Raw genomic sequence first — 16,687 nt, 5'->3', positions numbered from 1 at the left:
CTGCTCCTGCTGGGATGGGCACAAAGGGGGTGCCCTCAAGGGTTTAGGGTCCGCCCATCGCCCCAGGGGCTCGCGGGAGCTGACTTGCCCTTGGGTTGTGGCAGGACGTGAAGCGCCACGTGAAGCGCCGGGATGCCTGGGCTGTACAAGACATGTGACTGGCTCACATGGGGAAGCGCTGGAGACTCCTTTAGACATCAGTTGAATGGTGTTAATTGTTCTGCTTGACGTTCCTGCCGCGATCCGAGGCAGACTCTGTCTTCTCCCCCCTGTCGGACACACACTGACTGCCCCCCACACCCCCTTTGGTGAGTCGGTGAGCTGGTGCCTGCGGAAATATTTATTCTACTGGGCACCAGCACTCGGGATGGAGGCGTCTTGCCCGTCTGGTGCATATGAAGAGGAAACAGAAGCACTGAGGTTTCTTGATGGATTTGGGACCCCACTGTGTCTCTTCGAGCTGCTGCTTCATGATGGGACTGGGGGCAGGTGTGGGCTCGGAGTGTGGGGCTGAGCCTGCTGTGGGGTCTCAGGAAAGGAAGGGCTGGCTCACATGGAGCCACAATGGGCTTGGGAGTTGCTGTTGTGAGCCTGAAGGTGGTGTCAGCCTGGCCGGAGAGAGCCGTGGGGCACAGGGATGTGCTGCATGTGAAGCTCTCCCTCTCCCAGTCCCTCGTCTGGTCCTGCAGCCCACAGCACCCACTGCTCTGTGTCCATGGGCAGGAGCCACTGGTGTGGCCAATGGCTGGAGCAGGGCTAGGGAGCTGGGGGAGCTCTTTGCCCTAGTGAAGCAGCCACTGTCCCGGGGGGCCAGGGCTCCATGGGGCTGGGGGCAAGTGGGGCACAGAGTTGAGGGCTGTGCCTGTCACCCCACCTGGGGCTGCTGGGGTACCCCGTGCCGTGCACAGTCCAGACCTGTCTGAAGCTCCTGCCCATCACTTTCAAACTGGTTTCTGAGCTGTAACTCGGCAACACCCCCAGCCTTTCCTCTGCCCCCCTACCCTGGCAAATCCTCCCCGAACCCTGGGGCAGCATATCCTGCTGGGGGGTGGCTGTAGCTCCCCTTTTTATCCACCTTTTGCTTTTAGGGCGGCTCCCCCAGGCCGTGGGCAGGGCGCAGTGAAGAACAAGCACACTTAGGTTCTGCCAGAGGCACGTGGGGCTGTGCTGGTCCCTGCTCTGGCCTCGTGCTGGGGCTGGGGGCACCAGGCCCTGGAGGAAGCCAGTCCCTGCTCCTGGCTGTTCCCCAGCACCGAGGACAGGGGCTTTCTGGTCCTCTGCCCCCAGCCCCAGAGCAGCTCTCCCTGGGCCGATGCTCTACCTCGGCCCCGCAGCGGCTGGGCCGCCCCAGCTCTCCCCCTTCTCCTGCTGCCCGGCTGGGGGGACATGGGGGCCGTGGGTCTCGGTCGTGTGTGTGTGTCCATGTCGCACCCGGCCCCGAGGGCCGCTGTACGGGGATGCTCTGCCCGCCGGGCTCTGTACATACTGTAAAAAGCAATTGTTTGAAAGCTGTTGTTTTGGGTTTTGTTTTCTTTCCCCATTTCTCCCCCATCCCACTGTACCCAGCTGGAAAGGAGGCTCTGGCTCTCTTGGCCCTGGTTCAGGTGCTGGCAGCGCGGTGGCCCCAGCCTGCTCTTATTAGACTCATTTTTCTCCCACTCTTCCTTGTCTTTGGAAGGAGGCGGGGCTGTGTGCCCCAGCACGCTCTGCAGGGACAAGGCGGGCTGTGCCCAGCGGCGGCTCCACCTGCCCCGTGCCCCTTCCAGAGCCACACGCAGCCACGGGGCTGGGGACTGGAGGGGTCGGGGTGCTTGAGGGAGCCCCACAACACACCCGTGGAGGAGTGTCCCACTGGCTGCTCCTACCTCCAGCCTCGGCCGGTCCGGCACAGCCTGGTTCCCAGCACGGCCGGGGCCCACCAGCGGCTCCAGGGGCACAGAGGAGGGCGTCGGGGCAGGGGGGGCTTGGGGGGTGCCACAGGCTTTGTTGGCAATCGAAGGGTGTCAGGGGGCTGCTCCCCACCTTCCCAGTTGGGTCCCACTTGAGTCTCCCTTTAGGTGTTAAATGAAACAACCGTTTATGCAGAATAGGTTTGAGGTTTGACGTATCTGGGTTCTCTGGGTCAGTTGTTGCCCGTGGGGCCTCACCTGGCCCCCGCACTGGGGGGGTCCCCACTGCCCGGCCCCTGGCCAGGGCGTCGGACCGTTGGTGTTTATAGCTCTTGTTTCCATTGGCGTTGCTGTGTTGGGTTTCATTTCAGTCTTCCTGACTCTGCCCTTCTGTAAAGTGTACATTATTACCGAGTTCCTTGTTTTTTTATATATATATATATATAAATATATATATATACAAACTGTACTCTTCTTGCCTTTGTACATTTGGGCAAGGAGGGAGAATAAATCTTTTTAAGAGACAATCACAAACCTGTGAGGGTGGCTTTTTCTTCCTGCTCCCCCCAAGTCTGGTCCTTTATCCCCCAAAAGCTGTGGCCAGTGATTTTTGGGGGTGGGAGAGGGGGTTACCCCATCTCTGGGATACCCACATCTCTGCGGCATGTGAGAGGGCTCAAGCAGCCTCATTGGTCTGAGGCTGCATCCCTGAGCCCCTGCATCCAGCCCCTCCACTCTGCCCTGGCACTCACAGCTCCTGGGGGTGCTGCAGCTGAACTCAGAGGGGATAATTTGGGGCAGAACCCCCCAGGCTTGAACCCCTGGGCACCAAGGTCCTGCCCTCCACCACTGCCCCCGGGAAGGCACTGGGAAAGCGGGGGGTGCCACGGGGCAGGGCTTGGCTCCTCCAGCTCCACCACGAAGCTGATCCGTGCAAGAGGCAGCACCCAGGGGCAGCAGAGGCACCTTCCACATTTTCTTGAGGGTGTTTCTGAAGACACCAGTGATCTGAGACCTCCACATCTGCCTGCCTGTGCTGGAGGCAGGGCAGGGGAGAATTTGGAATTGTCGGAGCCGAACGTGCAGTGGCACAGCCTTGTCACTACAGCTCATTAAGGAGCTTAGATCAGCCTCACTCCAGCTCCCATGAACCAGGATCCTGCACTTGACTAGTAAAGGAGCAAAGTGGTTCCCATCCCATCACCTTCAGGATGTGCCCAAGGGGAGCACCATGTGGTGGCAGCAGGGCCCTGGCACATGCAGGGGCAGGAGCAGGGGCAGCTCCAGCTGTAAGAAGGGATAAAACTGGGCCCTTCAAAAGCCAGAAGCAGCACTCCATGCTGCTTCAGCCAGGGAACACCCAGTCCACAGGTCTCCTCTGTCAGGGGTCCATCGGCACAGCCCAGCTCTGATTCTAAACTGATTTAGGGTCTGAGGAGGGAGCAGAGCCACTGGCGCCTTGGTTTCATGGGATGGGAAGGAGGGCAAAAGAGACACAAAGTTTAAGGTTATTTATTCACACACACTCGTATCCCAGCCCTACCTCACCTACCCCCCGACGAAACACTGACCACGGTGGTTATGGAATGTGAGAGCACACAGGGACAATCCCACATGCTGGAAGAGCTGAGGGCATGGGCTCCCAGGACACAGGTGACACATCCCCCTTCCCTGGGGCCTGTCAGAGCCAGCCAGGATGGAGCTCCCATGGCACAGGGACAGAGCACTACCTCTCCAGCATTAAACAGGGCAGGGATGTGACCTACTGCCAGCACCATGGCCCCATCCTGGGAAAGCCGCTGGATGGGGAGACCATCCCACTACCTGCCCCCACACAACCCTTTGGTTTGGATACAGCCTTTAGCAGCATCTCAAGCCTTGAGCTCATGCCTTTGGGAAGGCGGAGTAGAGGAGAGGACCCAGGGCTGCTCTGTACCCATCCTGGGTGGAGGGTAAAGGCAGGAGCTTTTTCTGGCTCTTTGGACCATCCCAACCATCATGGTGCACGTCAGGAAACTGTTTGTCCCAAATAAGCAGCCCCAGGTGTGTGAACTTCATCTGAATGCCCCTTTTATTGAACGCCGTGATAGTGCAGTGGGAACATGGAACAGGGTTAAGACTGCGTAAAACAAAAGCTGGAAGAGCAAGAAGTTTCAAAAGAAAAAAAAAAGGGGAAAAAAGTTAGACCAGTTAAACCAGCATTGGAGCAGAGACGCATGGGGGGTTTAATGTAGTGTTAAAGGATAAACTCGAGCGTCTCCTGCACATGCCCCACACCAAACCAGGCCATTTGCTTTAAGTCTTGAGTGGGAAATGAAAGCGTTGTCTCCCAGCTGAGCACGCACCGGGCAGGTGGGAGGCACCGCCGTGGGTCCGGTGGAGTCCCGGGGGTGGTGCCGCACCCCGAGCAGGGCCCAGGCCCCGGGGCTCCCACACCACGCAGCTGCACGGGAAGAGCTTCTATGCCAGTTCATAAACATCTTCCTTTTCCTAGTGATGATTACATGTGTGATAGATAGTTCTCTAGGCAACACGTTTCAATGAGAGTCAACTCTGGGGATACACAGCCCGATCTAACAATGAGAAATGCGCTTGCAGTCCAACAGAAACTTGGTTTCCCTTTCCTCAAGAAAGGAGGTGGAACCCTCTCTCCCCTCCACAGCATGTTGGGGTCCCGCTGGAGTCCCCACTGCAGCTACTCTTCGTCGGAGGAGGAGCTCTGATCCAGGGGGTACACCATGAACATCACGTCCGGCCGCGACGGGACTGCGGGGTGACCAGGCCGCACGATCTCAAAGCCCAAGAAGCTGAATGTCTTCAGGAGTGGAGCTACCAAAGAGAAGGAGACTCATTACCACCAGGAATGATCCTCTTTACCTGCCTCGCCCTCAAGCCATGAATATCCAAGAGCATTGAACACCCTCTGGGAGTGCATCCAGAGCTTCCTGGACAGAGAGGAACTATGTTAAGGTGACAGCCCTTTCCAGCGGGAGGTTTTGTCTTTTCCTGTGCTCATCCAAGTGTGAAAGGGATTTGAGCTGTGCAGCTTTGTCCATGTTTCTTCCTTCCTCTGACAAACAGTGACAGTTGGTCATCTACCTGCACCAGCCGCACAGCCCTGCTTTCCCAGGACACACGTGGCCATCCCACAGGTTTTATCCTGCACTTCTCTGGGCCCTAAAGCAGGACAGACAGCAGCAAGCAGGAACCTGCTTAGGAGGTAGGCAGACACTTGCTGTCTCCACGAGGAGGTCCTGGAGCGCAGTGCAAACTCCAGACAGCTCTGCACAGCTTGGGAGCACCCCTGGAAATTCACACATGGGAATTCCGAGCGGGGTCAGCCCAGAAGCCCCCACACCTCAGGGCTGCCAGACAAGGTTCTGTGACACAGTGACTGTTATTGAAGCGATGGCTTCCCTGTGACCTGTGACAGTCACTCCAGTGCAACGTCTGGTCCCTGCAGGCCCCTCGGGTGATCAGCTCCAGGGCACTGAATGGCCAAGCAGAGGAGCTCCTGGAGGTATCTTCCAGGCAGCACTGAATTTCAGCTGCACTCGGGATCTGGGGTGCTCCACAACTCCTACAAACAAGCCGTGGTATGGGCTGTCCCCAGCCTGTCACCCACGCAACTGCCGCTGGTGGTGACATAACAGCCAGGACTTAATCTGCAAATTATTCTTGGCATGGTAATATGGGATGATGACATCTTCCTGGGCTCAGCTCAGCTTAGCTCTACTAACGCCCTTCGTTTCGGAGAAGTCGGTGCAGCTCATGAAGCTGCAGAGTAAAATTAGAGCTGGGGTTGGAATTACTTGCTGGGTTACAGCCTGTGCCTGGTGGGACTTAAAGTGACATGTCCCCAGCCTGGTACCTCCCCCAGCCCCCCCTGCTTTAATTCCTCACCCAATGCGTCTGTCTTTAGATCCTAAAGCCCCCGGAGCTGTAAGAGTTTCCAGCCAGGGCCAGGATTACCTGTAAATCTGAGAAGGGCAAAAGTGCCAGGAGATCTTTAAAAAGCAGCTGAATTACAGGACACTAATCTGGAAGTGCTTGTTTCCCACCTAATAACTCCTCCCTGGTTTCACCTTCCACATCACTGCAGCCTGGTGCCAGAGACTTCACTGCTTACCAAAAGGGGAATATTAACTGATTCTGGATGAGAAAAGCCTCCCAAGTCATTCAGGAGCTTTCTGCACCAGAGTATTTAATGGCAAGGCACAAAAGAAAGTCTTATGGAATCACAGAACGGTTTGGGTTGGAAGGACCTTAAAGCTCATCCAGTCCCAGCCCCTGCCATGGGCAGGGACACCTTCCACTAGACCAGGTTGCTCCAAGCCCCATCCATCCTGGCCTTGGACACCTCCAGGGATGGGGCAGCCACAGCTTCCCTGGGCCACCTGTGATGTTGCTGACCTGCTGGAGAAACCAAAACACTCCCTCACCCTTACCCTCCAAAAAGGGCTTATTTCCTCCACAAGAAACTATTTCCGTGAGAATTTCACATGTAACGATCTCTGCAACAGGAAGGGTCCCATGGGCCTTGCCCTGGAATTCCCAGGTTTCTGTACGGCTCCAGCAGCACTACGTGGGCTGTCGGGACAAACCCAAGCGCAGGGGCCAGTCCTCACCTCGATCTTCTCTGCTTTTTCTGAAGCAGATGAAGACGTAGTTGACTTTCATTTTTTCTTCAGCAAACTCCAGCAGTGCTGACAACCTGCCAAGGAGGGGGAAGACAAAAGGACATCAGCTCTAGGAAGTTCTGTCCTGAGGAAGCCTCTGTGTGTTATCAAATTATCAACTGGATGTTTTCAGGCACAAAGACTGTTTACAGCCCCCTTCCAGTGAACAATGGGTGCTGAAACAATGGCCTTCCTGCCCTGCAGATCCAAGAGTTGTCCTTGCTGTGAGTAACCGACAAGTCCCTGTCCTGGCAGCCATGAACACCCTCCCCACCCGTGGTGCTTTGGGACTGAAGCCTTAGTGGACAGGAAGTAGAATATCACAGCTGGTCCCAGGCCAGGCTGCATCCCCCTCCACTGGCAACGCACACTGGGGGGATGTAGGAATTCTGTGCTTTTTGGGAAGGAAAAACATTCAGAACTGAGCTCCTGGCAGGCAGAGAAGGAGAACAAATCATCCCTGGAGGAGCGTGTGCACAGGCAAAGCTGTTTCCTGAGCGCATGGACTGGATGGCACAGCTGCTGCACCCTGAATCCTCGCTTCCTGCCTTTCCAGTTGGATTATTTCTGCCACCTCTTGATGGAAGCGGCGCTGCATTAACCCCTCTGCGAGCCCCCGGGGTGGCACATGGAGCCACCGCTGTCACTTGTAACCACTGGCGCTGCCAGAGCAGTGACAAACAGGCCTTCACTCCACATCTCATTAACCAGCCGTCAGCACGGGGGGATTAAATTTGCAATGGTTCTGTTAATATGTTAATGAACTACTTTAATTATGGCCTCTCCTCAGCTGTTTCACCCAGCTAAAAATAACCTGACAAAACTGCGCTTTAAGTCACAATGACACTGGCAAATAAATCCCCTCTCAGAAGGACCCGCTCCCCGGAGAGCCGAGAGATTTACGGGCCAACCAGAGAAATTACACAAACATTTATCTGGACTCGGGGTCAAATGAGACAAGTGTGAGACAGCAACAGCACTGCCACTTCCTGAAGGTGCCCAGTGAGGGGTTTTTCCTTAATTAGCCTGCGTCTCTTAGGGATGAAGCCTACTTGGAGATTTAGGAGGAGCTGAGAGCTCCACAGAGGAATCCAGCAAAGCCACAGCTCCATTGCAGCGGAGACCTCTGGCAGAGCACTTGGCAGGAAGGAGCTGCTCTGGAAGCTGCGTTTACACAAACTTCCCAGAGCTGAGCTGTCTGGACAAAACACGACTGGATTCTGCCAAGAGAAAAATCAGAGCTCCTGGCAGAGCCCAGCGCCAGCGCGGCAGCGCTCCAAGAGCAGATCCACCTACTGATGAGGAGAGCATCTATAGGATGGAGGGTTTCTTTTTTCCTGAAAGAGAGGAAAACCTGCCAGGATAAGACTTGTCAAGTGGCCAAGATAAAAATAAAAATATAATGAATAAAATGAAAAAATAATAAAATATCAGAGAAAGGCTTGTTGGCTTTCCATACCTAAGTATGCAAAGATTCATCTGCTCATTTATTGCTTGTTTTTTATTAGTGTTGGGACTCAAAAAATGGTAACTCATCTGAAGTATCAAAATATATCCATGAAGGCCTAACAGGACAGTTCTCTGCAGATATGGGAGCAGGATGTGCTTCAGACACACAACCCAGGAATGGAGCTGCCATTGCTCAGCTCATTCTCCCTGTACCCACAGCATGGAATCCCAGCATGGTTTGGGTTAGAGGGGACCTTTAAAGCTCATCTCATACCATCCCCTGCCAGTGATACCAGGGACACCTTCCACAAGACCTGGTTGCTCCAAGCCCCATCCAAACGGGCTTTGGACATTTTAAGGGATGGGGAGTCCACAATCACCTATGTAAGCAAAGCCCTGCCCTGCCCCCACCCCGGGAGCCATGGCTGCAGCCCTGGGATCCTGAACTTACCCTTCTTTGCTTCCATCAGCTAATAATCCATCAGGGATTTCCACAAAGAGGCTCTGGTTTGAGAGCACTGCATCCCAGGAGGAGGTCTTCACCTCTGTGACCTTGTACTGGAAGTGGACAATGTGAGGCTTCCCTTCGTGCACTGGGACATCTTGGCTAACAGTGATCTTCTCGTCCTGGGAAAACAAAATTGTCAAGTCCTGAACAGCCAGGGGACAACTGGAGAGAGCAAATGCAAATAAATGGCGTAAGGGTTTTACTGAGAAGAAGATTATGCTTTTCCCTTCCCCTTGCTCAGGGACACATCTTGCAGTTTTCAGCCCTCAGAGTGATTTCTAGCCAAGGGTAGTGATGGTTCATGAACTGTCCTTCAAAGAACACAACTGGACCCAATACAATGGCAGAGCTTCTGCTGCCACAGCCTGACCAGTCAAAACCAGCGCCTCCCCCATCCCCAACACAGCCCTTCTGTTCCAGGGATGACCACAAATTGCTTTCCCAGATGTTCCAACCCATGGTTTGCCTCCTGGTGTAAGAGAGGAAAACAACACAGCGCAGGGAGATGCCAGAGCAGATCTGAGGCTGGTGAGAAGGTCGTCTCCAGAGACCACAAAGGCACATGTCCCTCTCCAGCCCTGCCCCAGCAAGAATGCCAAGCATGCGGATCTCAGATCCAGTTCTGCAGTTCCTAGAAAACAATCCCATGGTTAAAACACCATTCCTCCAGACAATTCCGGCAGGCAGTTGGCTTGCCCCGTAATGATTTCCATGTTTCACTGCTAAGAGCCCCAGTGAAACAGCAAAGACCTGAGTTAACGCTGTCACTGCAGGGGAAGCTGAACTGTCCCGTGTGTTGGTGACAGCTCCTGCATCCCTGTTCCCTCACATTCCCGGTCACCTGCACAGCTCTGAAGGGCATAAGTAAAGCAGATATCCAGGGTCATGTGTGCTCTGCTCCCGAGTCACGGGAATGCCTGGGAAAGCCATGTGTCCCTCCCTCCTCGACAGGTGGGCTGGGCAGTGGTTTCCTCCACTTCAGTCATTGGGGGAGCAGCCGTCCAGCCTCCAAGTATTTTAATTTAACAGGGTGATTAATTCAACAGCTCCTCACAAGCCCTTCCTGCCTCCTCAAGCTGCTGTCCCAGTGCTTTAATTCTTATTACCTCGTGTCTTAAAATAGCTGCCCCTTGGTTTGACTGTTGTGACAAAGAGGCCACCGAGGACCTTAATGCTGGTGGACAAAGTAACCCCACTGCAAATCGGGAGCTGCTTGGCCTCAGTGAGCAGCGCAGAGGAAGCTGCCCTTCGTTTAAAGCCCACAAAGCTGATCTGAAAAACAAGTTTACACTTTACCAGAACAAATATCCTGTAGGAAATAAGTTTATTCATGGAGTTTGAAAGAAGTCTGCGTGGCTGAGCTCACTAGTTTTAAGTCAAATGCACCAAGAAACGCACCCACAGCTGCTCCAGTGAGGTCAGGCTGCTGCAGAGCAAGTCAGGGCTGAGCCCTGCACTACAGACATATTTAAAAAAACCAAATCCAAGGGGATTATGTGCATATCCCTCAGCACTGAATTTATAGGAGCCTTTTACAATTGTTGTTAGCGTGCAGAAAGCATCTCTGTTCCAGAAAAGAGGCTTCTTTCCAGAAAAAGCTCACAGATGCTGCTTTTCTCATACTCACAAAACCAAAACCAGGGTGAGGAAGTTGAGGAAAGAGGGCTGGGATTGACACGCTGGAGGGAGAGGTGTGCCTTTGGGTGGGAAGACTGGCAGGAGCACTGCCATAGGAGGGGAAAAGTGTTCCGAGCCATTTGGCTTGGAACTTCCTTGTCACCAGTTCTGCCCTGTGCTCCAAACCCAGCAAAGTTGTTCCCCGAACCCCCCCCCGTGACAGCCCAGGAACCAAAGGCAGCACAACCACAGGGATTAACAGAACCAGTTCCCCCGGTTCAGTGGGAATTATGTTTACACAGCTCAGGCAGCTGACAGTCTATTTCTAGGCATCCAAACAGAGATGCTGGGGAAGAGAAGCTGTTCCTCTGAAGCAGCAGCAGCCCAAAATTCTTTGGAAGCTGCTCAAAGCAAAATCCTGTCTACACAACAAGCGCTCAGTTTTAGTTCACCCTGGAAAAATCCCCCTCAAAATCCCCCTGCCATGTTACTGTGGGCAAAAAAAACCCCAGCAGACTCTCTCTTACAAACTGCTGCCCAAAACCAGCTCTCCAGCCCTCGGCTCCGTTTCAGCGACGCGAAGCCACAAGGACCAGCTTCTACTTGGTTCCAATTCACTGAGCACAAAGTTTTCCAGCCCAGCTCCGCTCCTCGGATGTCCTGGGAAGGACGGGGGGGAGGCCCCGACGTGTTGGCAGGGTCAGGAGAAAGGATGTTATGATCCACCCCGGCCAAGCGACTGTAGAGAGCCACGGAAGCTCCGGCTGCTGGCATGTGCTGCACCTGCAGCCTCCTGCCAAGTCTGCCAGCCAGGGCACATCCTGGATGTTGCTGTGGCATTCCCAGCTCCAGCAAAGCTCCTTGGATGGAGGGCTGAGATTTAAGTCTCTTAACGCAAAAATACCCACACCTATAGGGAGTCCCAGCTGTTTAATTCATAGCGCTGCTGTATCTGAGTGCTGTGTGTGCTGGAGGAGGCAGCTCCTTCGGAAAGGTCATCCCTTGGACTGCAACAGCTGATACAGCTGGAAAAAGGACTTAAGCTTTTGGATCCAGATGCCTTTCCAGGTCATTCTGATGGCTGCTGGCTGAAAAGCTCAGGTTGCTGTAACTACAGCACTGCCAGACTTGGGCAACCAAGGGGGCAGAGAGAACCCCTGTAACCCCACCTGAGGTCTGACACACCTGGGGCCCCTCATTCCAAGACAGACACTGAGGGGCTGCAGCATGTCCAGAGAAGGGAATAAAGCTGGGGAAGGGTCTGGAGCACCAGGAGCAGTTGAGGGAGCTGGGGGGGGCTCAGCCTGGAGAAAAGGAGGGTCAGGGGGGACCTTCTTGCTCTCTCCAACTCCCTGACAGGAGGGCGGAGACAGGTGGAGGTTGGGCTCTGCTCCCAGGGAACGAGACAGGACAAGAGGAAACAGGCTGAAGTTGCACCAGGGGAGGTTTAGGTTGGATATTAGGGAAACTTTCTTCACTGAAAGGGTTGTCAAGTATTGAACAGGCTGCCCAATGGAGTCCCCATCCCTGGAGGGATTTAACAGCCATGTGGATGTGGCACCTGGGGACACATGGTGTAGTGGGTGGCCTTCACAGTGCTGGAGAGCAGTTGGACTTTATCTTAGAGGGCTTTTCCAACCCAAACAATTCCATGATTCTATGTTACAGAAGGGGCTGATTTTCTGACAGATTCTGCTAGTCTTGTCAAGCAATAAAGCCAGGAAGAATTCCATCCATATTTCTGGGATGCAGCTATCAGGATGACATCCCCCGTGCCTACATACCACTGCCAAAATCTCTGCAAGTTCATGGCTGTACTGAAAACTCAGAACTGTGATTCCTTCCACCAGCTCCCCCTCCACACTGAGCCCATTTTCTGCCTCTGGGCCTTGCCTGGTGGTGTACACAAGGCTTGGCAAAGCTGGGTGGCAGGAGTTTCACCTGCAGGGTCTCCTGTTTCTCACCTAGACAGGATTCATTACTTGTCCTGAGCCCTCCTGAAGCTATTTTTGTACCTTCTTTTTGTACCTTCTTTCTGTGACAAGGAGCCTCTTGTGCTGCTTCTCTGGAGTACACACCCCTCTAACATCTGTGACAATTCACCTCGAGCATTCAGCTGATGGCACGTTGTCACTAGAGGCTCAGAGGTGAGGAACGTGTTAAAAATTCACCAAAGGAAACTCTGAAAGCAGCTGTGAGGTCTGGCATTCTCTCATGAATTCCAAGAGGAGGCTCTGGGAGCTGTGGCCCAGAAGGGTCTGTATCTTTTCATCATGTAACGTCTGTGTGCCACCCACGGGGTAATTACAAATCAAGTCTAACACCTGTGACAACACCCCTGGCTCAACAGCCAAATTTGCAAGGTGAGCATAATTTTAGGCTGCCTCATCCCTGGCATGTGGAAAAGCAGCCCTTGTCCCAGAAACAGAGACAGATGTGAGCCAAAGTCACACAAGTGCCAATTATTCTACAGGAAGGAGCAGCCAGATCTCATTCAGAAGGAAAGGTCCCACGGAACAAAGAGGGATGAAAAACGAGAGAACTGCACAGAGCCACGTGCTCCTGCAAGTCTGCAGACACGAACCTTCCTATCTTGCCCTGCCCTTGCACATGTTCTAGAAACACCCCAGGCTGGGAGGTGGGTGGCTGCCTTTCCCATCTGTACCTGGGTTCAGGCAGCTCCCAGGCCCCGACAGCTTCACCTTCCAGACCAGGGCACAGAAAGGAGCTTATCAACCCTTCCCTCGTTGTTTCACCTTTCTGCTGCCCGCTTCCTCCTTCTGCCAGACATTTTCAGAAGTCCTTTCATGTTTTGATAATGCAGGCTCTGTTGACAATAGCTGCAACAGGCCCCTGGGAGCAGGGCTGCTGAATGATCTGCTGCACAATGGGCTCTCCTTTCTTAATAAACAGGTGATATTTAAGCAGGAGAGCCCTGCCTGCAGCTCAGTCGCTGAAAAATTACCTGTTCTCCCACTTATTACCTTGGAATTCTTTGCATTTATTCCCATCGGACTGCAAAAGGAACCAAACACAGTTGCAACACGGGTACAGGTCATTACTTAGACGTAAAATCTTTCTCACCTTATATATCAGAGCCGAAAGAGAAGGATCCCTGCTACCCCCTCGCCCACCGGGGATCTTCGACAGTGGGTGAGGGGCATCAGGAGCACCACAGAGGCCCTGGAACGATGTGCCTGCAGCACTGCAGCTGGGGACAGTTACTCAAAGGTAAAATACTACTGCAAGAAAAAGAGAGAGAGAACACTAGGTTACATTAGCAGGGATCATGTTTTGGAGGCTCTAGCTCCTCAAAACCCCAAATCACTCGTATCCCTGCTCCTCCACAGCACCCAGATGTCGACATCAAAACCACCCACTGCCCCAGTGGCACCAGAACTCGAGTGTTTTGTTAGGAATGGAGGAGGGGCTGGAGCCAGGAACCCGGAGAGAGTGCTGAGCAACCTCATGCTAATCAGAGAGGCCTGGAAGGCTGCCAGGAGCAGATGGCTGGGAATGCATGACCAGATGAGCATGCATTTTCTAGAGACAAATATCTACAAATAGATCAACAGGGCCCAGGAGGAGGAGGTTTAAGTTTCATGTTTTCAAACCGAGGAGGAGCGAAAGGGCTGGTTCTTCAGACACCTTCAACGCGCTCCACAACATCCGCGGCAACGTGTTCACAGGCACGGGAAGCATCAGACAAGTGTCCCTCACCCCAACCCTAAAAACTGTAAGTTCACCCCAGATATCTACTTTTACAAGCAAGAAAACACATTTCCCTTCCAATTTCCAAGTTTATTTGGAAGTCCTACACGTGGTCTTCCATGCTCACTTTGGACACAACCTTTAATACCTGCTTTGGCTTTTAGGAAGCTCATGAAAGCAAACTAATTTACTTTCTGCAGCTTTGCTTCCTCTCCAGCACCACAAAAGCTCTGTGTGGAGGCTCAGTGTTCCTCTAACACAGTCTGCAAAAGCTATGCAGGGAAACCAGTCCTTCCCCAGTGGAACATTATGGAACACACCAGAGCAAAGCTGTAGAAGCAGCACCAAAACAAAGGGGTGAGGGAGGGTTTTCATGAGCACAGGGCCAGGAATGAGGCTAAAGTGGATAAACTCTGCAGCTGTACTGACAACTCGCTGTCTGTCCTGAAACTTCTCACTTGAGCTGTTCCCAATACAGTGTTTTTCCACTCTAATCCCTCTCCACGAGGCAGACAGGCTTAAATATCCAAACACCAAGTATGGAGCTGCACTGTCAGAACCACCTGAACTACTGGAGATCACAGACTGGTTCAGGCTGGGAGAGACCTTAAAGCATGTCCAGTTCCAGCCCCTACCATGGACACCTTCCACCGGACCAGTTTGCTCCTGTCCAACAAGGAGCAACAAGGTTACAAGCCCTGTCCAACCTGGCCTTGTAACCTGCCTGTGCAGGCTGCAAACCAGCTACTAAAACCTGGCATTTCTGAATGCCAAAAACAAAACTCACAAACGCAGTTACAACACAGGCAGAATCCCCCAAGGATCTCGGCTTCCCACCTCCTACCAAAACCATCTTTCTACAGGAAACACAAATATTCTTCCTCCACTTGTTTCTTCCTCCAGGTTCGCTAGGCTGGGCTCTGGCGCAGGGTTCCCATGTGCCATGGCTCAGAGCAGGGACCTCTTGGAGAACAGGCTATTTAAATACAACAGAAGATGTTCGAGGTGGAAGCCAGCGAAGCCGGGTGTTTTGTGCTCCCCCGGTGTGCCCGGGGCTATCAATGGGCCAGTGTGTGTTCAGTAGTAGTAGCTGTGGAGAGGATGACAAAGCACTTTGTACCGTCCCCACCCCCAGAAAGCTGTTGGCAGCTTTGTTATTCCCTTCCCTCCTCCCTCACCCCCCAGCCAACAATGTACTATTGATAGCTCTCTCCAACTTGCGGCCAAGGCATGGAGAAGCTGGATAATGAAGTGGAGTTGTGGGAAAAAAAAAAAAATCAAACAGAGAGGCAGTAGTTTTCATGCAAAGCAGCTCAAGACACTTCCCAGTTTCGCTTCCTCTGACACATGCAGAAGTCAAAACACAAGCCCCCTTCAGCCACTGAGCCCTGCCTGTGGCACTGCCCAGACCTGCACACCACCACTATCTCTCCAAAATTAGGATCCCCGCACATCACCATTATCCCCTTCCAAAATTAGGGTCCCGAGGGCAGCACCCTCAGGGTGTATTTGGGGCACAGACTAAAAGAGATTTTGCTTTCTCCAGCTCCTGGGAAAAAGTTCACGCAAACACCCAAAAGGTCTGATCACTCCATGCATCCATGCACCAACAGCCCACGGCAACCCTGCTCCCTCAGGCCTGTTTGTAGCTTAAAAATTAGGCTTTGTGCTCCCTTCTGACCTCTCTCCTCCTTGAAGAAGCTTTCCCACAGCTTGGTTGAGATTAAGACCTTTCCCTGGAGAAACTCCTCAGCAAAAGTGGCTCAGCTGAGCCCTGCCCGAAAGGGGAGCTGGAAGCCGGCGTTACACTCTCATCCCGCGGGTGTAATTTTAACTCCCTAAGCTCCCAGCGATCCCAACCCCGTGCCCTGTCCCTGGGAAGCGCAAAGGACACCTCAGCAACTTGGGAACTCCGTCAAGGCTCCTCAGCAAGCCTCGCACGTGGAGCCAGGCCGAGACCAGCACCTCGGGGGCTGAAATCTGCACACTTTCCTGTGTTTTAGGGGTTTTAATTGTTTTGAACACTTAGACCAGAAGGAAGGATCCAAAGAGCTCCCCTGACACTGGAGAAATGACGTTCTTTTGTTTGTTTTCCTTTCTGCCCCTTTCCAAAACAGGCTATGGAGATGCAGCTGCACTTGGCCCACAATAATAACAATATATTATTATTGCAAGACACATATCCAGGATTTGAGGAGCAAATTGCAAATAACCATCTGATGACCACAGCACAGGTCAAGCATCTCCCACAAAGGCAGCAGCCAAGAACCGGGGCTGCTCCGTGCGCATCCTCTGGGCTCTTATCGGCGACAGAGGCGCAGGAAATGACACTCTGGGGACTCTAAACAAGGAACAGACACACGAGATAAAATCGGTCAGCTGAGAAAAATACACAGATCCTGCAAGTTGGTGCCTGCTGATCCCCAACCTGCCTGGAAAAAGCCACCTTCCCGCAGGCAGGAAGAGGTGCGGGGGGTGCGGGGAGCGAGCGCCAGGACCGGTCGGCGAGAGGTGCTCAGGCCGCGGTGAGCCCAGACCCACCCCCGGGGGGCTCCTTCACGGGGAAGCGACGCCTCAGTGGGGATTTTAATCGCGTAAATGCGGAGCGGCCTCCCCGCCGTCCCGCGGCCTCCCCACCGCCTCAGCGCCTGCCCGCGCCCCAGGCCCGCCCGCCGCCGCCGCGCTGCGGGGCGATAGGACAGGCGCCGCGCACCTGTCCTGGGTGTTTATCATCCTGGGCTCGGCTCCGGTCCGGCTGCGGCTCGGCTGGTCGCGCTGGTGCCCGGCTGCTGCCCCGCTCCGCTCCGCGCTCCGACTGACCCCGCGGGCCCGCG

At 53.8% G+C, this 16,687-nt stretch overlaps 2 protein-coding genes across 3 annotated transcripts in view; one reads left to right on the top strand and one right to left on the bottom strand.

Moving 5' to 3' along the window:
- ZNF609 (zinc finger protein 609) overlaps window positions 1–2,419 on the top strand; it is a 64,540-nt gene extending 62,121 nt beyond the window's left edge. The window contains exon 10 of one of the 2 annotated variants that reach the window (XM_017816891.1): window positions 105–2,419. The gene's annotated coding sequence lies outside the window, so the exon portion shown is untranslated. The remainder of the gene's footprint in view (window positions 1–104) is intronic. The other variant, XM_017816890.1, reaches the window with a different exon arrangement.
- A 1,514-nt stretch (window positions 2,420–3,933) lies between these two features.
- Window positions 3,934–16,601, bottom strand: OAZ2 (ornithine decarboxylase antizyme 2). Its single transcript, XM_017816894.1, is given in 6 exon segments — window positions 3,934–4,718; window positions 6,518–6,603; window positions 8,469–8,644; window positions 13,227–13,307; window positions 13,309–13,384; window positions 16,567–16,601. Coding segments are annotated over 6 exon segments (573 nt in total). The 5' UTR covers window positions 16,587–16,601; the 3' UTR covers window positions 3,934–4,584.
- Between the last annotated feature and the right edge of the window lie 86 nt (window positions 16,602–16,687).

Source organism: Lepidothrix coronata, unplaced genomic scaffold (genome assembly GCF_001604755.1).
Source record: "Lepidothrix coronata isolate B3197 unplaced genomic scaffold, Lepidothrix_coronata-1.0 Scaffold58, whole genome shotgun sequence".
Classification (NCBI taxonomy): domain Eukaryota; kingdom Metazoa; phylum Chordata; class Aves; order Passeriformes; family Pipridae; genus Lepidothrix; species Lepidothrix coronata.
The sequence above is the reverse complement of the archived record's forward strand: the minus strand, read 5'-3'. Positions and strand labels throughout refer to the sequence as shown.